Source organism: Haliotis rufescens, unplaced genomic scaffold (genome assembly GCF_023055435.1).
Source record: "Haliotis rufescens isolate VD_foot unplaced genomic scaffold, xgHalRufe1.0.p SCAF_19, whole genome shotgun sequence".
NCBI lineage: Eukaryota > Metazoa > Mollusca > Gastropoda > Lepetellida > Haliotidae > Haliotis > Haliotis rufescens.
Window position 1 is genome coordinate 4,098,643 of NW_025963879.1, and position 23,376 is coordinate 4,122,018.

Below are 23,376 nucleotides of genomic sequence, written 5' to 3' on the forward strand. Positions count from 1 at the left end.
AACTTCACGTCCACACACTTAGTCAGTCCGACTGTCACATAAGGGTCGGTTAGGCAACCTACTTGAATAAATTCTTAAATAATGACACAACCATCCACTGTTACAGCCGATCAACCGCTGACACCTTGGATGTTGTGATCTTTAGTTATGTGACGTAATGAAGGCCTCAGTTGTATATATACGGCGGTCGGTGGTAGCAAACTTCGTGTGCGACATACGCTTGCAGTCGGAAAGCGCAAGTAAGTAAGGAAGCAAACTTCACTCTACTTCTACCGATTAAACGCCATCAACTCAGCAGCCATCTCTGTTCTTCAAGGTAAGACACTATTGACTTAAATTTTAACTTATTCTGTCAGCTACGATCTTAATACGTTAGGTGTAGGTTAGATCTATTTCGACTATATCGTAGCGTTGGGGAAATTATCATTGACTTAATATCCAGACAATACTCCCTCTCGCGAACGTATATTTTTGTATATTAGTATACTAGTTGCACGGTAACATCCAAATATGAGTAAGTGTACCAATGTCAAAAACTTGTATATTCCTACATTCAGTGACACCTACTCATATCAATGATTTGCCTGCAACTTATAGTAGCAATGAAAAATGAGTCGGTTCCAACATTATATTATATTGATTGTTATAACGATATGTTGTTAAACATCCACGCATGACAGCGTGTACTGTTTTCTACTAGACATATTTTATCGTAATAAATGCCTATTAATAACCATCTGTTCACCCTTAAAATACAACGTATTGTTTATCTATACAGTCATGTCATTATCTGTTGTACACCGATTATATAATAAAATCATACGTGTTGTACACGTATCGAATTACATGTATAACTTAAAGCCCATTTCACCTCATATAACCAGGTATACGATAAACCCCATTTCACCTCACCTAACCACGTATACGTTAAACCCCATTTCACCTCACCTAACCACGTATACGTTAAACCCCATTTCACCTCACCTAACCACGTATACGTTAAACCCCATTTCACCCCACCTAACCACGTATACGTTAAACCCCATTTCACCTCACCTAACCACGTATACGTTAAACCCCATTTCACCCCACCTAACCACGTATACGTTAAACCCCATTTCACCTCACCTAACCACGTATACGTTAAACCCCATTTCACCCCACCTAACCACGTATACGTTAAACCCCATTTCACCTCAACTAGCCACGTATACGCTAAACCCCATTTCACCTCACCTAACAACGTATACGGACTAGAATCCTAATAGGAAGAGAGGTAAGTTGTGCATTACCTGTTTGCGATATATATATAGTATTTGACTGTAAATCTATGAACACCAACACTCGCTTGAAATAATTACTTCTGTAACCCTTGAAATAGGGTGAGTGAGTGAGTTAAGATTTATAGTCACATCGGCAATATTTCAGCCATATCGTGACTAAATCAAGTTGGACAGTAATAATACATAAATATAGACATTAAAATCTGTCGACAAAGGACAGTAAAAACACTAGACCATCACAGATGTAGATTGTAAAACTAGCATAACATAATAAAATTTGTAACAATTCATAACAATACACAATAAAAATGGGCTATAGATCACCAATAGCCAAAGGTAGGACACCATACTAGGTACCATGGGGACTTACGATACTTCTGCTACCTACATGGTAACCCAGCAGGATTTACACCATCGCTCTGGCTACTGGTGATTGTCAGCAAGTTTAAGCCAAATCAGTTAAAAACAACAAGAATTCTACGATTAAAAACATGGAAAATGAAAAATACTTTGAATGAAAATAGGACTTATGTACCCTCTCAGGGGGACAATTATTTTACGCTACTTCAACCCCCTTTGAAGGTACAGCCACTAACAATCACAGTTATATAATCATTTTACCAAATTAAAAGCACATACTTTTTACAATACATATCAAAATGTATCAATCAATTCTATTTCTTTTAAAAAAGCAATAATTAAATGAAAACTTACCTTAAAAAGATCCTTCATAGATGAAACCTGGAAATAGTTGTCCCTTGTGATGGAAAAATCAACACAGTCAAGCAGGACATGCTTGACTGTGATTCTTTCATCACAAGGGATACAGAATGGAGGATCCTCACCTTTTAACAAATATTCATGAGTATAACGAGAATGGCCAATACGACATCGTCTTAATACGACTTCTTCAAATCTGGACTGACAGCCCAAGTAGGTATAACCAATATCTGCTTTAATTGCATGTAATTTATTTATACCCACTTGAGTGTCCCACTTCTTCTGCATTAGGTCTTTGATATAGGATCTAATAACAGGTTTATAGTCACTGTATGGTAGTAGAAGTGGTGTCACAGATTTGTTGAGAGCTGCCTTTGCTGCAGCATCAGCCATAGTGTTACCCGTGATTCCAACATGACTGGGCAACCAGCAAAAGACGATGTCGTATTGGCCAGTAGCAAGGTCATTATACAATTCTAAAATATCTAAAATGAATGGATTATGCGAAGAGCTAGATTTGATTGCCTGTAGACACGATAATGAATCTGAAAAGATGATGAACCGTTTACAACCGTACTGTTTTTGGATATATTCCAAAGCAGTTAATATTGCCTTGGCTTCAGCAGTGAAAATGGAGCTATGGTCTGGTAAGCGAGATGAGACGGTTTTGGATCCAATGACAGCAGCACTAGAGACTGTGCTGCCGTCCTTGGATCCATCTGTAAAAATAGAACGATGGGATTCGTATTTAGCTCTAACTTGTAAATATTCTTGCTGATATACTAATTGATTTGTGTCTTGTTTTTTAAATTGTGTGAGTGTCAAGTCCACCTCCGGTCTGACAAGTTGCCAAGAAGGGGAAGACAGAAGCCTGAAAGGAGAAATATTATCTAAATCAATATGTGCAGCTGTAATGTGGGGTTTAATCCGAATGCCTAGTGGTGGGACCAGCTTAGGCTTACTATGAAAAAAGTCTTCGTAATGGGGTTGAAATATACAGTTATATGCAGGGTTTAACGGGTTAGAACGTAATTTTGCAATATATTGAAGCGATAATTTGATACGCCGCTGCTTTAACGATGGTTCATCAGCTTCTACATATAAGCTTTCCACAGGAGACGTTCGAAAGGCGCCAAGACAAAGTCTTAGGCCCTGATGGTGAATAGAATCTAATTTTTGTAAATTGCTCTTACAGGCTCCACCATAAACGATGGAGCCATAATCTAATTTAGAGCGGATTAGAGACCGATACAAGTGTAGGAGAGTTGACTGATCACCTCCCCACTTCGTGTTGGCAACAACTTTCAACAAATCTAGAGCCTTCAAGCATTTAGTTTTAAGATAGTTAATATGCGGCTTAAAAGTTAAATGGTGATCGAAAATGAGACCCAGGAACTTGGCCTCTTCTACAACCTTGATAGGAGTGCCATGTAAAAATAGTTCTGGATCTTTGTGGTGCTTGTATTTTCTACAAAAATGAATACAATTGGTCTTAGCTTTTGAAAACCTAAAACCATTTTCAAGACACCATTTTTCGATTTTCTTGAGACATAGCTGTAACTGTCTCTCGATGGTACGTATATTTTTACCACGACATGAAATATTAAAATCGTCCACAAAAAGTGAACCATCAATGGAATCATTTAAAACCTTTGACAGACTATCAATCTTTATGCTAAACAGAGTTACAGACAAAATACTGCCTTGTGGGACACCCTGATCCTGATTATAATGGTCAGACAGGGTGGAACCCACACGAACCTGAAATTGTCGGTCTGTTAAAAATTGGGATATAAATTGAGGCAAACGGCCTCTTAACCCCAAATTATGTAGATCTTTTAAAATACCATGCTTCCAAGTGGTATCATACGCTTTTTCTAAATCAAAAAAGATTGATACTGCATGCTGATTATTTACAATTGCATTTTTGACAAAGGATTCTAAACGTACCAGATGGTCAATGGTACTTCTATTCTGACGGAAACCACATTGTATGTTACTTATAAGATTATTAGTTTCCAAGTACCAAACCAGTCGATTATTTACCATTCGCTCCATGGTTTTGCACACACAGCTAGTTAGTGATATTGGTCTATAATTAGATGCATCACTATGGTCCCTACCAGGTTTAGGTATGGGGACAACTATAGCATTACGCCAAGAAGTAGGAAAATTTCCTGACATCCATATCTGATCAAATATGTAAAGAAGCGTCTCTAAACATGAATTAGGTAAATGCTTCAGGAGTTGATAATGAATATTATCATTTCCCGTTGCAGTGTCGTGCGCTTGACCAAGTGCAGTATTTAGCTCGTGGAGCGAAAATACCTCATTATAATCTTCTCCATTTTGAGAAGTAAAATCAATCCTCTTCTTTTCCTGTTGTTTCTGATAAGTTTGAAACTTGGGATCATAATTTGTCGATGAAGAGTGTTTGGCCAGCGTCTCGCCCAATTTATTAGCAATGTCCACTTTATCTGTTAATAAATGGTCACCTTCCTTGAGATGGTGGACAGTCGATTTTGAGCCTTTACCTTTAATTTTTGCAATCATGTTCCACACCTTGGATATCGGCGTGCGAGAATTTATTTTAGAGACATAATTTCTCCAAGACTTACGCTTATTCTGTTTGAACGTACGGCGGGCCTTGGCATTTGTGATTTTAACATGATCCAAATTATGTACAGTTGGATGTCGGCGGAAATATTTCTCCGCTTTTTTCCAACACTTTCTAGCCTGTTTGCATTCTAGATCAAACCATGGTTTTCGAATGTGTGGATTTGCAGAGGACTTAGGAATAGTTATCACAGCAATTTCATCAGAGAACAACTGAATAGGGTCGGTAACAGTTCTGAACATATCCGGTGTCAATCTATCGGTACAGAGTTCCTGAAAAGAAGGCCAGTTTGCCTTGGTAAAATTCCACCTAGATGTAGGTGGAACATCAGTTGGATTATTCGCTGTTAATATTGAGGGAAAATGGTCGCTGCCATACAAGTCATCATGGACCGACCACGTAAATTCGTTTAATAGATTTGAATCTGTTAGTGACAGATCTAAAGCAGAATAGGTTCCAGTAGCGGGATGTAAATAAGTATTTGATCCATCATTGTAAATGCATAAATTGTTATCAGAAATAAAATCTTCAAGTACTCTTCCCTTTTGATTAACGTTAACACTTCCCCATAATGGGTTATGGCCGTTTAAATCACCCACAATCATGCAAGGCTTAGGGAGTTGATCGTATAAGGATTGAAGATCCGATCTCTGAAGCACAGAGGAAGGAGAAATATACAAAGAACACAGGGTAAATGTAATGTGCAAAGTCAAGCGCACTGCAACAGCCTGAAGATTGGTATGAGGTGAAACAGGGCTGTGGATCACTCCCTGCTTCACCAAAACAGTAGATCCTCCAGTAGCTTTAGCCCCTGGTGGAGAAAAGGAGTGATACGAACTGTACCAACGCAAATCAAAGTTGTCAGTCTCTTTGAGATATGTCTCCTGGAGACATATTGCTGATGGCGTAAAATCTTGAATTAATAAATGTAATTCATTAAAATTGGTCCTGAGACCTCTGCAATTCCACTGAATCAAGTTGAGGGAGCCACTCATGGAGGCTCAACTGGGGATCTTGGTCGTGTGGAATGGTCACGCCCATGTACAGGGTGTGAAGGAGTGACGTCCATATCAAGTGGATCAAACGGATTATGAACCTTTACAGTAGGATCTAAAGGTTGGGGCACCTCCAAATGCTGGAGAGTCCTGGCCTGTTTTTTTAACTGTTTCTTTTTCTTTTTCTTTTGGTTAACTGTCTCAACTTCTTGCTCAGATGTTGGTTCAGAGGTTGGTTCAGATGGGCCTTGTGTTGGCATTTCTGTCTGAGACGCAGATGAACTGGTCTGTGAAGGTGGTGGCATAGGTGTATCACCAAGTGTGACCCGTTGATCAGTCACCCAAGATATGTCTGTTTGACAGGAAATGGATTTTGTCGTTACCTTGGGAACGGGAACAGAAGAAAGTGCAGCAGAATATGAGACAGTAGGATTTTGACTAGGATTGGGAAGTAATTTTTTCGCTTCAGAAAAAGAGATATTGTTTGTGTGTTTAATTTTGAGGAGTGTTGACTGATATTCAAATTTTGGGCAGGACTTTGACGATGCCAAATGTTGTCCATCACAGTTGGCACACTTGATGTCATTGGTGCACTCAGGGTTCTCATGAGCCCCACTGCAACGAAGGCATACATTATTGCGGGTGCAGGTGTTGGCACCATGGCCAAACTGTTGGCACTTAAAACATCTGAGTGGGTTAGGGATATATACCTCAACACCAATGTTAAAGTAGCCAGCTTTTATTGATGTTGGAATAGCAGAAAGTCTAAAGGTGAACAGATATGTATTTGTTTTGATGACATTGTTGTCCTGTTTTCTCGTGAAACTTTTCACGGAGGTAACTCCTTGATGTGTCAATGCTGCTGCAATTTCGTCTTCTGTCATGTCAGACAGACACTTCGCTCGGTCTCGAACAATTCCTCTGCAGGAGTTTAGAGATTTGTGCACTGAAACAACAACCTGGGTGTTAACAAACTGCTGGAGACCCAGCAGATTGACAGATTGTTGTCTCCGTGCACACTCGACAAGAAGTGAACCATTTCTGAGACGAGTTACATTTTTTACCTCTCCACAGACACTCTGAATGCCCTTGGAGACAGCAAAAGGATTAAGTTTGAGAGGATTTCCATCAGAAGAAGATATGACTATAAACCTTGGCCAAGAATTAGCAACATCTTGAGAGACATCTTCATCAGATGACAAAGAGTCCACATGACGACGTTTATTGGTTTTCAATGAACCAGAATTTGGGTTTTGTGACATGGTGTGAGAATAAAATTCGGCACCCCTGATCCCCACCCACCATGGAGTGTCAATAAAAAACGATGCCGCAGAGGAAGCCAGTCTACAACATCAGGGCTACAGGGGTGTTATACTCCAGCAAATACAACACGAATAGCTAAATTTGTCTACCAAAAGAAATGCCCTGCTGGTTCGGCCCATGACAGAACAATGGAGACATATAGAATTCGGAGGTTGACATCACCAGATTGGCCCATGAGCCACCGCCTTCTGGCATAGGACTCTAGGCAAGAATTAGAATTGCATAATTGGGATAACATAATTCATCATAGAAAATGGAGTATTATGATGTATCAAACGTGACAGTTTGCCATGCTCAGGGCATGACGTGACCAGCCGATTGATAGAACCGGGCCCATTCTACCACCCGTCTAGGTGAAGTAAGGGTCGAAGTGGCGTGTTGGGCAAAAGGAACACCGGTTCCTGGCTCCATTGCCCTCAACCACCAGAATCCCGTCCTCCACCGACACAGGGGCGCAACCCACGGCAAACAGGTTGCCCAATTCGGTCGCCTTTTACGACCAGCAATGGGGTGCTGTGGACAAATTCTACCCCGAGTCCACACGGGGGAAGAGCTATTAGCGCCACCCAGCACTCACCACGAGGAGGTTGCTCTTCACGAGTGCCCTTGAAATAGGGAACAAGAGACTGTGGAAATACACACCCGGACACACGTCCAACACCAACCTTTCTTCATCTACACCGAACTCACTCACTCTCTATTTAGATCATGAATTTTAGTTTCTATAAAAAAAATTCAACCACAGAATTTAATCAATAAGGAATTCGATTTCGAAAAATGGCTTTTTCATTGGGAAGTGGTCAGCGGTGCTTGACCACCTGATCCAGGAAATATTACCTACTACTAGCACAGAGTTGTTACATCCATGATTTAATTTGATGTATGATGATTCCTCTATTGTTATCCCTGACTTTATCATGGGGGTGCATAAAGATAAATGTTCACAGCACCTGTGCTTAGCTTGTGCTAAATCTATACAACAGTAAATTAGCCTTAGTATAATAATATAAATTAATGTAATTCCCAACATGTATAGGGGTAGAATACAACATACCTGATTTCCTACAAAGGTTGCACCTCACATGTCAAGGTGTATAATCTGTAACTGTTGGAATACGTTACATCCAGCGTCACTGGAATGTACATCGTGCATTGTTACATGCAGACTGGACACTGGATACATGCCCAACACAGGTATTCCTTCCTATTAAGAAGCCTTACTCGGAATGTTTAATTGTATAATTCAGTGTGAAAGTTTTCTGAAGTTGGGCGAAAGTGATATTTTCATTGCAGTGAACACAACACTTGATATTTAATTGTAGTGAGCATGACACTTCGACGGAACTATTGTCATACAAAGGTTTCCTCCCCGCAAATTGTCTCCCTTTAGCCCATACACAAACTGTTGACTTTCTATTTACGTAAGTTCCACATTGACAAGGCAATATAATGAAAGATGATCATTTATGGAGTTAATGTCGCTTCTTGCCGTTTGTTATTCTCTTGGAAATGTTTCGCTACATTTCTCATTTAACTCGTCAATCGAGACTGTTCATTTGGCAAAGCGCCATTTTTGTTACTTGACAAGCGTGTATTCCTTTGCTTCCAACAACGGTCTTGTAGCTTTCACGAATGGTTTTTGTTGAAGTTGATGTTGTTTATAATCATACCATTTCCAAATGTAGGATAAATAATTTTAGTGGCCTCAAATATTTGTTATTACCTTTTGTTTATTTTCATTAAGATTTTTTAAACAACTACTCGTAACAAACGTCCATCTAAAGAGAATTTACGTTTCGATTTTCTTAGGCATTTGGAATGAAAAATAAAATCCGGTAGACATATATGATGAATAAGATGTTCCATACACATGAAATATTCTCTTTATTCTGGGAGACTGAAACCGATAGTAAATGAAAATTGGCCGGATTCGAGTAGTCTATTTTCGTTCAGTTGGTGAGGGCGTTATTGCTTCAAATCCTGATGCGCAACTTTATATTAATTATACTTTAATTCCAACCAAACGGATCACCACAAGAATACAACTACTTGACAATACCTACTGCATAGTAACTATATATACAATAAGTCAAACACTATATATGATAAGCTGTTATTGTTACAGTTATCACCTCATGGAAATAACCCCAACTACAAAAGACATTTGCTATATTACCCGAAAAACGTAAATATGATGTGAAATAACCCTTCAATGCGTGCTGCCCTTGACAAGGTCATAGTTTGTCGGGAAAAGTCACAATGACCTATGACCTTCACCTTACAGAGCCGGCGAGTTTAGTCTTTACTTTCAATAATTCCTACATACCAATAACACGCAAGAATGACGGAAGTGCATCTGTTTTCCACATTGCCGTGCTACTGTTCAATGCAGTGCTTACACATATCATCGTACGTGCTAGCCAGCGGGAGAGAGGACGGGAGGGCGAATGCAATGCTCTCAGGGAACCTGCATGCTATCCGTGAATCCGGAGACTGAGGAAACCCGTGGTGAGTGATAATATCAACATTGGATATTTCTCAAATATTTTGTCAAATATCGACAAACACCATTATCCTCTGTGTTGTTCAAATGTGTTCTGGACACGCGCTGTACTGAGGAAGTCGTCATTATTTCAATTCATTAACCGCGAAAGCTGTAATTTTCCCCGCTGATCAGGCAAGGGTAGTCTGTCTGATTTGTTTTTACAAAATGTCTGTACATAAAAGCATTGATTAGTCATTTTCAGTTAATTATTAACCTCGCCATAATTTCGAAGAAATGCACCCAAACTAAGACGTTGATCTGTCTTGTATATGATATGGAATTATAGAATATTATCTTTTATATACCTACTTGCATATACATACAGCTCGTACGGCGACTGTTACATAATCATATTTAAGCGACTCTAATGGGAAATAACCAGTGGGGGCTGAATGTGTGTTAGTCATCATCTCGTGTTGAAGCTCATGTGATTGGCAGGCTGAAGGAAGGTCAGATCAATCCGTCATACTGCTTGGCGATATATGTCCCAGTCAACAAAACAAATAAAATGTAACTACTGGACACAGACAGTTCTATTAAGGAAGACCTTAAAGGGGCACTGATCTAAATCCATTCCCCCGGGACTGGTTGTTGCCTTTGTTATTGCTTTTCCCCGCGAGTACCCGGATGATATAGCAGAAATCTAGATTAGACTAGTTCGCGACCTGTGCTGCGCCATTCGTAAGCGCATTTGTCACTTTTATTGATAGTATCCGGGCGTATGGTCACATTGATCAACAAAATGAAATACAGTTTTGGAAATAATAAGGAAATGTAGGTATCGGTAATGGTGACGAAGTCACTTGCTTGGGAATTGTTCGATTCTCGTTTGCACTATTTTACCTTGCAACACAAAGTAAACATTTCACCTGAGCATTGCTTATTCTATCGTGTGTATATTTGTAAAGTCAAAATGTGTAACATTTTCACTTAGGAAATTTATTAAACGCCTAAATATTCAGTGAACTGACTGAAAAATAAGTATTATTATGATAACGAATTCCGATTTATTTAGGATGTTAGGATGAAGTAAATTTCTATATTGCTTGGTGTATAATGCTAGCATAATTAATCTATTGTGATGTTTGTAAGCCCTTTGGAACGTCCTAATCATTTTTAGTCAATCTGTTAAATAAATGGACCGATTTTTTCAATGTATTTGTAAAATATTTAGCCATTTTATAAATTGCCTGAGTGAATCACATATACACGCTTACAAATGAAAAGACCTCGTGAAAACAACGTCTATCGCGCATCGAAGAACTTCCCAACCAAGACTAAGAGGAACAAGAATAATTTTGTTCAATGCTACAACAAATGAATGAAAACAAAATGCAACTATCATATAAATATATATATAGCGTTTCGGGTTATTATAACCCGTGTTCTTTTTTCAACTGATCACTCAGTTTGTTTCAGTTGTTTCACATAGGTGTCAAGTCCCAAAGGTCAGCCGAGAAAGCCCACGTGACAACTATTTTAATAATGTCCACGGTTCTTTACAAAGTTAGATAGAAATGAGCAATCACTCAACGTATTATCGGTTTACCCTTTGAACAAAGTATGTTGTTTTTACAAAGGCACTTGAAGTCATGATGTAAGTGTAATCCGTCTGCTTTAGTAAACCTACACATCTAAACACTTACTTTTGACATATATCCACTGGGCAAGACAACGGTGATTAATCAGTCAACGTACTTTTCTGTTGATCCTTTGATGGCTAGGAATCATCCGTTGATTTACAAAAAAGTAAATCAACTGAGCATTCATCTCTTGCTGGGCTGGCTGCCACGTGCATTACACATAACACATAACACACATTTCACCTCACTTTAAATCTGGATTTGGATTGAATAATTACCCAAGACACAATGCCAAATGGGAACCTTTATCGGCTATTCTGAGTGGTGCTACCACTAATTATACCTGTAATAAATTCATTAACTGAGCATCAAGTGAATGACGACAAATACACATGTGTAGGGTTATACCAGAAAACATGGATGACAACAAGGGAGTAGTAATCGTATTATCCACGCAATCCGAAATCCGAAAATGCTTTCACTGCAGGGATACTTTTTTATTATCAAACTATAACCATCAGGCGTATTTTCTAAATAACGACATCCGATGAGCTACTACAGAAGCCAGAAATCAGTGCCCCTTTAACTGGACCGTAGGGGCCGTTATGTTAATATGCAAATTACTGGTGTGGCCAAGGAACGCAACTCCACACAACGGAATGCGACCCCAGATGACTGAGATGTTTGCTCTGTAGTAAACGGGTTAACTTGTACTTACTTAGTCGAACACAACCAAACTTTTAAATAAAGTTGTCCTTGCTCGACATGTGACATTATTGACTTTGGACTTTTTGCTACTTTTTCTTCGGTTAGAAGAACGAGTCCTCCCTTTTCTGACAACTTATGTGTATTTGTTCATTTCGTGCAGGCTCGTAAGAACGGGTGGGTGGGGGGGGGGGGGGGGGGGGGTAAAGGGGGTTGAGAGGCTTAGCACACACACACAAGCACACACAAGCACACACACACACATCGATACACTGTTAGAAGCACGACAATTTAGGATTTCTTTGTCTGTTTCTATCACAAGTTCTGAGTGCTGTTGTTTTAGACTTGTTTAAATAATCGTCAAATGTAATTACTTAACATGAAAGGTTTCGAAACTGTCGCTAACCACAACATTGTAACCTACCTTTCTTATTAGCATGCATGCGTGCTGCTTGAAATCCATATGTATGAGCTGTATTTAATTAATCTTTAGGTAAGATCATATAGAAAAACTAATTCTGGAAAAAACAAGTTCGAGCAGTTGCCCCTCAATTACCAAAAAAAACATGAAACCAATGTGTTCAACTCCAACACATGGTATGTCGCTTCACAAGAACTTTCAAAATGAAATACAGTTTAATGCTAAGGTTTCTTTCAAGGAATTGTTTCCATGCAACCTGTCATGCCCCGTCTTTTGGTGACATTGTAGACTAAACAACTCATATACTGACAGCAGGCAATCTACCAGTAAGGATAGTAAATTTCGTGTTGACTAACCTTGTGGACGCTGTTACTAATTACGTTACTAGAGTTCACTAGACATTTGTCTTAGTATAGTACGTGATATACATCTTCATAAGGGTGGTTACAGAATGGACAGAATGTATTCTCCATTGCCGCCTTTGAATCCAAATCTAGCTGTTCTAATGCTAAAAGCATGTACATTGCATCAACATTTCGTTAAGATTCGACGGAGATGCACTGATGTTTTTGCATGAGACAAGTCTCAGATACAATAGAACTTTTGAAATCAGAATGAAAATGTACACAATTTGATTTTCGTACACTCATGAACCATTCTGGTTGATACGAGGGCTTGTCAAAAAGTTCTGAGCCTAACAGAAAAAAACCGAACAGCAATTTTCAACATAATCTCCCTGCTTTTCAATGCACTTGTCATATCGATATTGAAACTATTCAAGTCAGGAAGAAGTTTTCTGAAGCCACCCTGAAAAACCCATTACGTGCAGCTTTGAGGTCATCGTTGTCGTCATAGCGCTTTCCACGAAGGTGTTCTTTCAGTCAAGGAAACAGGTGGAAATCACTTGGTGCCAGGTCTCGCGAGTATGGAGGGTGAAGAAGTTCATCGAACCCATATGTCGCACATCAATTCGAGAAGAGGCACTGTCATGAAGTAGTAGAACTCCAGCAGTCAGCATTCCTCGCCGCTTTTCTTTGATAGAATCTGTCAGGCGATGAAGCAAATCAGCACTGTAGGCACTGGTAATCGTCTTTTGACTTTCTAAGTAATCAACAAGGACCACACCCTTTAACGGCCATAACTTTCTTCACTGATCTTGAAGACTTGAATTTCTTTTGTGCTGGAGAAGTGGAATCTCTTTTTGAATTTGACGAAATCCTCCTCAATTAGCTCTAAATTTTCTCTGGTATAGTCAGATTTTTTTCCCTTACGAGCAGAATTTAGAAACTTTGGTGACGTCAATCCATTATTTTTCAGGAATGGAGAGCTGTTTGTCAACTGTACATACTCTTGAACCAACATTTCCACTTGGAATAGACGGAACTATTTTATATATAGTGAATTATTTCATATTTTGCCGAAAACATTTTTCGCCGGGGAGGGGGTGTCGAAGCCGCATTGTTTCATTTGAGAACGTGTAATTGTCAACCTGATCAGGTACGGCGGCACATGAAGGTATGGTGTGAAATTAACTATTAAATATTTTCATAATTTTGCACAATGCTTAAAAGCTCAAAATGATATGTATATATTTTGTGTTAGAGCAGGTTACCTACGACAATGTTCATATTTATAGCATTTAGATAAACCTTTGACGAGAAAAAACAAATAAGGTAATATAAATATCCCTATCCCTTTTGTAAGGAGTGGAGAGTTACTCGGACATTCCCCTCTGTGTATACGTTTTTCTATCTTCTTAAAGTTGACGGACGTCCAAACCTCGGATCAAATTCAAGGTTTGTTCTCCAAGTCCTTACGTTGGAATAGTTAGGGCACTTATCCCCATACACTTGTGATATGCGGTCATGAATGTGTTGATGACTGCTCGGTACTCGTTCTTTTCCATTTCTTTTTCCATTTTGGCCCCTATCACGTTCAACTGGCAGTCACTAATATACAAACGTTCTCATCAGACCAAATACACTTGCAATGAACAACTCAAATAATGTACTACACTGACTAGTTCACTTTGTTATGGCCCTTAGTTGAAAGTTAGTCAGGTATATAATTCTTTCACCAGCCCTCGTACAGATCTCTACACCTTGGCTTAATATTATTCAGAAATACCCCTCTGTCACCTACACCTTGTGCAAGCCAGACATGCCCCAATACATATACCGCCCCGATTGTTTCAATATCATGGGTCCGTGTTCATGGTTGTTGGGTTGGAGAAATCCATGTCGAAATCCAGTCGAGCCTGGGTTGTCAAAGGGGCATCATATCCATTATTCCCGGTAAGGGATGTTTGTTGGGCTCGGCTCAAAGCTGATCTTGGTTAGGTCAGACTGTTGTCAGATGGGCAACAGTGGAAACTAGTCCCAGTAAGGGACCTTGAATTTATATTTAACAGAACCAACTGTTAACAAAAGCAAACAATATGTCTCCACTGTTTGGGAGACGATTGTTAATACATTTGTATATACTTATGGGTTAATTAAAGGTGTAAAAGTTAATTTTGTCTTGTCATTTTGGATGGTTAACTAATCATCACTTCAGTTGTTGGTAGTCGAAAAGCCACGTTCAAACAACAGTTTTGTGGTTATATTACTTGGTAAGAAATGTCTTACGCTGAATATGCGGGCACACACATTTTTATTTATTTCTGAATGCAAACATTTTCCTGTTTTCATACAGACCTATTCAGAAGATGATTGCAGTTCTCCTGGTTGTTGTAGTGGGTGTACTGACAGTTATCTCGCTTATTTTGAAACACCTGGATGGCAGACGATATCTTCAGATTCCCGCCGCGCCTCGTCGCCTACCGTTTATTGGGAATGCCTTCAATATGGACATGTCTCAAGCACATTTAGTATTGACAGAACTGGCGCAACAGCTTGGTCCAATATTCCGTATTAGGATTTTTAAGGAAGAAATAGTTGTTCTGAATGATTATGACACAATAACAGAGGCCCTCGTCACAAACGGACGAGACTTTGCAGGTCGTCCTCCTATGGCAAGGACCGAAGAGGCAGGTAGATCCTCCCAGTCCATCGTCTGGCAGACGTACACCCCAAAGCTTGTATTCCTACGCAAAGAAGTACACAAGTGTCTCAAGATGTACGGGTCTGGTTTTGAGACGTTGGAGGAGAAAAGTGCTCCTGAAATAGCCCATCTGGTTGATGTCATCGAACAGACAGAAGGCCAGTCATTTGACCCATGGAATAGTGTCTATGACGCGGTATCCTGCATCATGCTTAGTTTGGTAAGAACGTGTGTGAACGACTGACGCTTGATAGAGACGTTTATAGGCCTACCTATATAGTTGTGTATGTGTTTGCAAATGTCTTTATAAAGTGAGCGCATTGTGAACTGCTTTGATTTCAGTTGCATCACACCCTGACAGATTAGTGTACGAGGGGTTAAGTGAGTGAGTGAGTAAATATTGCTTTAAGCCTCATCAGTATTGCAGCTATTGTGCGAGGGGTTTAGAGTATGAGATTCTCACGGCATGGTCAACGTCCACAATGCTGCAGACGAGGTTCGATGCCTCAGACTACAAGGCTACTCCTCGTCACAAACATTCAGCAAATGCTCGGTTTTTATGATATTACAAGTATTATCAGTTCCAAATGATGATCCTACATAATAACGTAACAGATATGTGACACGTCTGTCTTTCCTGTCCTTTTCAGATTCTAGGAACTTCAAACAAGTTGTCGGTCCCATGTCGACGGAAGCTGCAAGAGATTAATTTCCTTTTTAACACAACATTCGGTTCCGGTAGTGCTCGTTGGATGGACTTACTGCCCTGGGCAAAGTTTTTCCGTTTTGAAGAACATCAAAAACTTCAGGAGGCCTTAAAACTGAGGGATGATTTCTGGACTAACGAAATAATATTGCAGGTAAGTGAGAGTACTTGGATATAATCTGTTGTCTGTTTATAATAATAAAGCGACAAAACCCTTTCCATATCCAATAGAAATCTCTGCATAAAGCAGAGTCGATTGCACGATTCCGACTATACCACGAGAATGTGTTTATAAATCACTATCAATTAGTAATGGATGTGTAGAATTTGGTGTGAAGTTCAAGATCATTCAATGTAATTAAGCAGAACAGCTATTACTATAATGGTCCCACTGACACTGAAGAGTTGAAACACTTTATACAGTATATGTCAATGCGTATATGAAACATGAGAGATTAAAGATCAAAGATGTTTCCAGACACGGGTATGGTGCTGACAAACCACGGATCACAATCCCTGATCCTGGCACATCTAATGGAGACATCACTGAACAGCGATTAGAAGCATTCGAACACTGTGCCACCTGTGACATTGAATACATCCACCTCATTTCCCATAGAAATCAAGATCATAATAGCAAAATCATATTAACTGTAATACTACTGATGAAACTTGTTACATAGGGTCGGGTGAAGTTATAAGGCCAACTTCTCACAACAGTATCCGATATGGAGGTGCTCATGTATCCCATGTATTTTCATATTTTCAGGGAATATATCAAGGCGTTGTTAGAAGGATGTTATTTTTTGCCGAGAGCAAGGGTGAATCTGAATACGACATATCCGAGAACACGGCAAAAGAAGTGTTCACAAATCTGATATTAGCAGGTATGGCTCACTCTATAGCGTAAGTCCTTAACTCTTCTCCCTTTTAGAAAGTTCCAAGAAAACCTAGGTGTGTGTGTGTGTGTGTGTGTGTGTGTGTGTGTGTGTGTGTGTGTGTGTGTGGTGTAACAACAAGTACCATTAACGTCTTTTCGTATGATGCGGCCGTGGATCGATCGCCCGATCTTCTACGCATGCTCTCGGGGCAGACGCTCTACCATAAGACCACGGTCGCGGTCCTTTGTCTTTGAAGCCATTGAGACCTTACATATTCAGGCTATTTCACAACCATGCATACAGCCTACTTCCTATACCTCAACACGATTCGGTTAACTGGATGAATAAGCGTAGACACACATGACCACTACAAAAGTGATGTATTCGACAAGAGTGAAGCTCCCTGTATTATTGGCTTATTAGATTTTGATAACCTTTGTCCGTGATGTCTCATTAGTTTCCATCCTCTGTGTGCTACCTCCTACTACTCTACAACTATTGAATAGGTTATCTGCTGTACTTGCAGGGACCGACACGACCGCTACTTCTCTGACCTGTCTTCTCCTGTTCCTTCTCCATCACCCGGATGTACAGACCAAGCTGCACACTGAGTTAATGGAGGTTGTGGGGCCAGGGCGTCTGGCCAATCTGTCGGACAAACAGAACATGCCCTACACTCAGGCCACACTATGGGAACTCTTAAGGATCATTGGCCATGTGCCCCTTTCTGTTCCACACTACACCCTCTCAGACACTAGCATACAGGGGAAACATGTTCCTGCAAATACAACAGTGAGTTCCTTGCTCATGTAACAACATACTTTTCCTGTTATAACCAACCTGACACCAGTCAGACAAGGCGACTGCCTTTGCAATTGAAGATTTTAGTTTTGTAAGTTGTTTAACGCCGCACTCAGCAACATTCCACCTATATGTTCGCGGCCTGTAAATATTCGAGTCTGGACCAGTGATTGACATCATGAGCATAGATCAACGCGATTGGGACCGATGACATGCATCAACCAAGTCAGCGTGTCTGACCACCCGATCTCGTTAGTCGCCTCTTACGACAAGGATAGTCGCCTTTTACGACAAGCATGGGTTGCTTTATAGACCTATTCTACCCGGGATCTTCACGGGTCGCAATTGAAGAAATTAGCTAAACCGAATATGATGCAATTGAAGAAAATAGCTACACCGAATATGATTGTGTCTCCTTTACCCATTCCTGACCATGTGATTACTTTACCCATTTCTTGCCATGTATCTCCTTTACCCATTCCTTGCCATGTCTCTCCTTTACCGAATTCCTTGCCATGTGTCTCCTTCATTCCTTGCCATGTATTCCTTTTCCCATTCCTGACCATGTATCTCCTTAACCAATTCCTTGCCATGTCTCTCCTTTACCCATTCCTTGCCATGTCTCTCCTTTACCCATCCCTTGCCATGTGTCTCCTTTACCCATAACTTGCCATGTATTCCTTTACCCATTCCTGACCATGTATCTCCTTAACCAATTCCTTGCCATGTCTCTCCTTTACCCATCCCTTGCCATGTGTCTCCTTTACCGAATTCCTTGCCATGTATTCCTTTACCCATTCCTTGCCATGTATCTCCTTTACCCATTCCTTGCCATGTATTCCTTTACCCATTCCTTGCCATGTATCTCCTTTACCCATTCCTTGCCATGTCTCTCCTTTACCCATCCCTTGCCATGTGTCTCCTTTACCCATTCCTTGCCATGTATTCCTTTACCCATTCCTGACCATGTATCTCCTTAACCAATTCCTTGCCATGTGTCTCCTTTACCGATTCCTTGCCATGTCTTTCCTTTAACCATTCCTTGCCATGTCTTTCCTTTAACCATTCCTTGCCATGTCTCTCCTTTACCCATTCCTTGCTATGTCTCTCCTTTACCAATCCCTTGCCATGTGTCTCCTTTACCCATCCCTTGCCATATGTCTCCTTTACCCATTCTTTGCCATGTCTCTCCTTTACCCATCCCTTGCCATGTCTCTCCTTTACCCATTCTTTGACATGTATCTCCTTAACCCATTCCTTGCCATGTATCTCCTTTTACCATTATTTGCCATGTATCTCCTTTACCAATTTCTTGCCATGTCTCTCCTTTACCCATTCCTTGACATGTCTCTCCTTTACCCATTCCTTGCCATTTCTCCCCTTTACCCATTCTTTGCCATGTGTCTCCTTTACCCCTTCTTTGACATGTGTCTCCTTTACCCATTTCTTCTCATGTATCTCCTTTACCCATTCCTTGCCATGTCTCTCCTTTACCCATTCTTTGACATGTATCTCCTTTACCCATTCCTCGCTATGTATCTCCTTTATCCATTCCTTGCCATGTATCTCCTTTACCCATTCCTTGCCATGTCTCTCCTTTACCCATCCCTTGCCATGTGTCTCCTTTACCCATTCCTTGCCATGTATTCCTTTACCCATTCCTGACCATGTATCTCCTTAACCAATTCCTTGCCATGTGTCTCCTTTACCCATTCCTTGCCATGTATTCCTTTACCCATTCCTTGCCATGTCTCTCCTTTACCCATTCCTTGCCATGTCTCTCCTTTACCCATTCCTTGCCATGTGTCTCCTTTACCCATCCCTTGCCATGTGTCTCCTTTACCCATCCCTTGCCATGTGTCTCCTTAACCCATTCTTTGACATGTCTCTCCTTTACCCATCCCTTGCCATGTCTCTCCTTTACCCATTCCTTGCCATGTATCTCCTTTACCCATTATTTGCCATGTATCTCCTTTACCTATCCCTTGCCATGTATTCCTTTACCCATTCCTTGCCATGTCTCTCCTTTACCCATTCCTTGCCATGTCTCTCCTTTACCCATCCCTTGCCATGTATCTCCTTTACCCATTCTTTGACATGTATCTCCTTTACCCATTCCTTGCTATGTATCTCCTTAACCCATTCTTTGCCATGTCTCTCCTTAGCCCATTCCTTGCCTTGTATCTCCTTAACCCATTCTTTGCCATGTCTCTCCTTTACCCATTCCTTGCCAAGTGTCTCCTTTACCCATTCCTTGCCAAGTGTCTCCTTTACCCATCTTTGCCATGTGTCTCCTTTACCTATTCCGTGCCATGTGACTCCTTAACCCATTCCTTGCCATGTCTCTCCTTTACCAATTCCTTGCCATGTGTCTCCTTTACCCATTCCTTGCCATGTGTCTCCTTTACCCATTCCGTGCCATGTGTCTCCTTTACCCATCCCTTGCCATGTGTCTCCTTTACCCATCCCTTGCCATGTCTCTCCTTTACCCATTCCTTGCCATGTGTCTCCTTTACCCATTCCTTGCCAAGTGTCTCCTTTACCCATTCCTTGCCAAGTGTCTCCTTTACCCATCTTTGCCATGTGTCTCCTTTACCTATTCCGTGCCATGTGACTCCTTAACCCATTCCTTGCCATGTCTCTCCTTTACCAATTCCTTGCCATGTGTCTCCTTTACCCATTCCTTGCCATGTGTCTCCTTTACCCATTCCGTGCCATGTGTCTCCTTTACCCATCCCTTGCCATGTGTCTCCTTTACCCATCCCTTGCCATGTGTCTCCTTTACCCATTCCTTGCCATGTATTCCTTTACCCATTCCTGACCATGTATCTCCTTAACCAATTCCTTGCTATGTGTCTCCTTTACCCATTCCTTGCCATGTCTTTCCTTTAACCATTCCTTGCCATGTGTCTCCTTTACCAATTCCTTGCCATGTCTCTCCTTTACCCATTCCGTGCCATGTGTCTCCTTTACCCATCTTTGCCATGTATCTCCTTAACCAATTCCTTGCCATGTGTCTCCTTTACCCATTCCTTGCCATGTCTTTCCTTTAACCATTCCTTGCCATGTCTCTCCTTTACCCATTCCTTGCCAGGTCTCTCCTTTACCCATTCCTTGCCATGTGTCTCCTTTACTCATCCCTTGCCATGTGTCTCCTTTACACATTCCTTGCCATATGTCTCCTTTACCCATTCCTGACCATGTATCTCCTTAACCAATTCCTTGCCATGTCTCTCCTTTACCCATCCCTTGCCATGTGTCTCCTTTACCCATTCCTTGCCATGTATTCCTTTACCCATTCCTTGCCATGTATCTCCTTTACCCATTCCTTGCCATGTATTCCTTTACCCATTCCTTGCCATGTATCTCCTTTACCCATTCCTTGCCATGTCTCTCCTTTACCCATCCCTTGCCATGTGTCTCCTTTACCCATTCCTTGCCATGTATTCCTTTACCCATTCCTGACCATGTATCTCCTTAACCAATTCCTTGCCATGTGTCTCCTTTACCCATTCCTTGCCATGTCTTTCCTTTAACCATTCCTTGCCATGTCTCTCCTTTACTCATTCCTTGCCATGTCTCTCCTTTACCCATTCCTTGCCATGTGTCTCCTTTACCCATCCCTTGCCATGTGTCTCCTTTACCCATCCCTTGCCATATGTCTCCTTTACCCATTCTTTGCCATGTCTCTCCTTTACCCATCCCTTGCCATGTCTCTCCTTTACCCATTCCTTGCCATGTGTCTCCTTTACCCATTCCTTGCCATGTGTCTCCTTTACCCATCCCTTGCCATGTGTCTTCTTAACCCATTCCTTGTTATCAAAGGTGCTTAAAACCGGGTTTCATTTTTAAAATGAGTGATCACCACGAAGACCAACTCTCGGTGGTGACAAAGTATAATATTACGCCTTGGCAGTCTGGTGGTAGGTCTTTGTTATCCATAACCTTTGTTATCCGGTGTCATGGTTTTACACATGTTTTCACGTGTCTGTCATATTGAAAAATGCGGTTCGCTTCCTGACTCACCTAATTTGTGCTGAAGGTATACATTAACCTATGGGCCCTGCTACATGACGCCACCTTCTGGGAGAGTCCGTGGGAGTTCCGCCCTGAGAGGTTCCTAGACAGTACCCATAGACTCCTGCCACCTAGTCACCCATCCAGACGCAGGTAATTTGCTTGTGTGTTTCATCGTCCTATGTATTCCTGCGGATGGAACTCTGATAGCCATCGAATGTTCTGCCTAGCATGATCAGCATAATGGCTCCGATATTTGACGATCTGTTCACTTGATCCCTGTGGGGAATCTGGTGCAGGTTCCCAGGGTTCCATACTATCGGGACCAATTACGAGATGAGGTTGATTGTGCCCGTTAATGAAGCTATGAAATAATTCAAAATTCACAAAAGTTCCTGTGACATTGAATAAGATTTAATGCAAAGTTATGTTTTTACCCTTTTCACGAACGCCTGGTGTCAGCACTGATTTTCAGTGATCCATTCATATAATCTTTCACCCCTATTTTGCCCATTTATACTAAATATTGGTAAGAAGTTTGCATTCAGTATGGATGGAAAGGAATGGATGCCAGATTGGGTGCGTGTGTTCTGTATGTTTTTGTGTTTTCTTTACTTCAGAATGTTGGCATTTGGGGCTGGTCGCAGGGTTTGTCTAGGAGAGGCAATGGCCAAGAACAGACTCTTCTTGTTCGTGACAGCGTTGATCCAGAACTTCCAGTTTGAGCCAGTAGAGGGCGAGTCCTTACCAGATGCCGACCCTCGGACCTTTGAGATGGGGCTTGTGCTTCACCCTCACAAGTTCAAGTTGTGTGCTAAGTCAAGACGTTCCTCGCCCCTATAAACACAGGAAGTCAGCTAGCGATCAAATCTTCTCAGTTCAGCATTGCAATGGACAACTTATATGTTGGAGATTGCCTCCATTTAAGAAGTAAAACTGTAGTGTTCACAATATATGAACTAAGGTGAACAAAGGAAACCAATACAAAGTATATGTCTCATTCTGAGGCTGAGGTTCTATCAAACAGTGAAATGTGCATTTCTGGGTAAAGACGATGATTGCCTACAGTTGAATATTGGCCTCCTCTGTACAAGGCATTGTACAGGTCAACATGTTTATGCGAGTTCGATAAAACAGAAAATCAGTTATGACTTTTTAGTGTTTTTTTATTGTGTTTGTGAATTTGTACGTGTCTCTATACGCCAGACACCACAGACAAGGGACACTTTAAATGGGCTGCACTCGATTTGTTCACCTAGAGAACCAAACTTGAACCATCATAAATGATACATTTCTACATGTAAGCACATAGCATGATTAAACAGACTGACGGTAGTTGATGCAAGACGATTGCAAGTTGGCGCTCTTCCGAAAGGAGTTACTACAGACAGGAACCCAATCAAATTCGCCCCAGTACTCCATGCTTGTAATAACAAAATGTAGACGGGATGACAATGTGTCAACAACTGGTTGTTGTAATCATTGGACACTGCTCAATGAATAACTGGTTTCCTTCTGTCCAGACTGACTTCTTCCAGTCTCTCACCAATCGGATATCCTCTTTGATCACATAGCTCTGACCAATGGTCAAGATGAATATGGTTTTACGCCACTTTTAGCAATATTCCAGCAATACCACGGCGGGGGATACCAGGAATGGGCTTCACACATTGTACCCATGTAGGGAACGAACCCGGGTCTTCGGCGTGACGAGTGAGCGCTTTAATCTTTAGCTAC

At 41.0% G+C, this 23,376-nt stretch overlaps 1 protein-coding gene across 5 annotated transcripts; it reads left to right on the top strand.

Annotated features, from left to right (window-relative positions):
* The first annotated feature begins 179 nt into the window (after nt 1–179).
* LOC124119199 (steroid 17-alpha-hydroxylase/17,20 lyase-like) lies at nt 180–22,787 on the top strand. 5 transcript variants are annotated; one of them, XM_046481638.2, is made up of 10 exons: nt 9,202–9,446; nt 13,074–13,274; nt 13,510–13,707; nt 13,955–13,988; nt 14,887–15,454; nt 15,885–16,094; nt 16,710–16,827; nt 17,348–17,613; nt 21,665–21,792; nt 22,260–22,787. In XM_046481638.2, exons 5-10 carry the CDS (start codon nt 14,900–14,902, stop codon nt 22,480–22,482), a joined length of 1,500 nt encoding a protein of 499 aa, XP_046337594.2. In that variant the 5' UTR covers nt 9,202–9,446; nt 13,074–13,274; nt 13,510–13,707; nt 13,955–13,988; nt 14,887–14,899; the 3' UTR covers nt 22,483–22,787. The 5 variants fall into 5 exon arrangements, with proteins under 5 accessions (XP_046337595.2, XP_046337594.2, XP_046337596.2 ...); XM_046481640.2 differs by lacking the exon at nt 13,955–13,988; XM_046481639.2 differs by lacking the exons at nt 9,202–9,446; nt 13,074–13,274; nt 13,510–13,707; nt 13,955–13,988 and adding an exon at nt 180–316.
* The last annotated feature ends 589 nt before the right edge of the window (nt 22,788–23,376 follow it).

Excerpts from the sequence above, each read along its gene's own strand:
- LOC124119199 (XM_046481639.2), top strand. The coding sequence starts at position 14,900 with ATGATTGCAGTTCTCCTGGTTGTTGTAGTGGGTGTACTGACAGTTATC. Across the intron at positions 16,828-17,347 it reads CACAAATCTGATATTAGCAG|GGACCGACACGACCGCTACT; the intron begins GTATGGCTCACT and ends CTGTACTTGCAG. Across the intron at positions 17,614-21,664 it reads ATGTTCCTGCAAATACAACA|GTATACATTAACCTATGGGC; the intron begins GTGAGTTCCTTG and ends TTTGTGCTGAAG.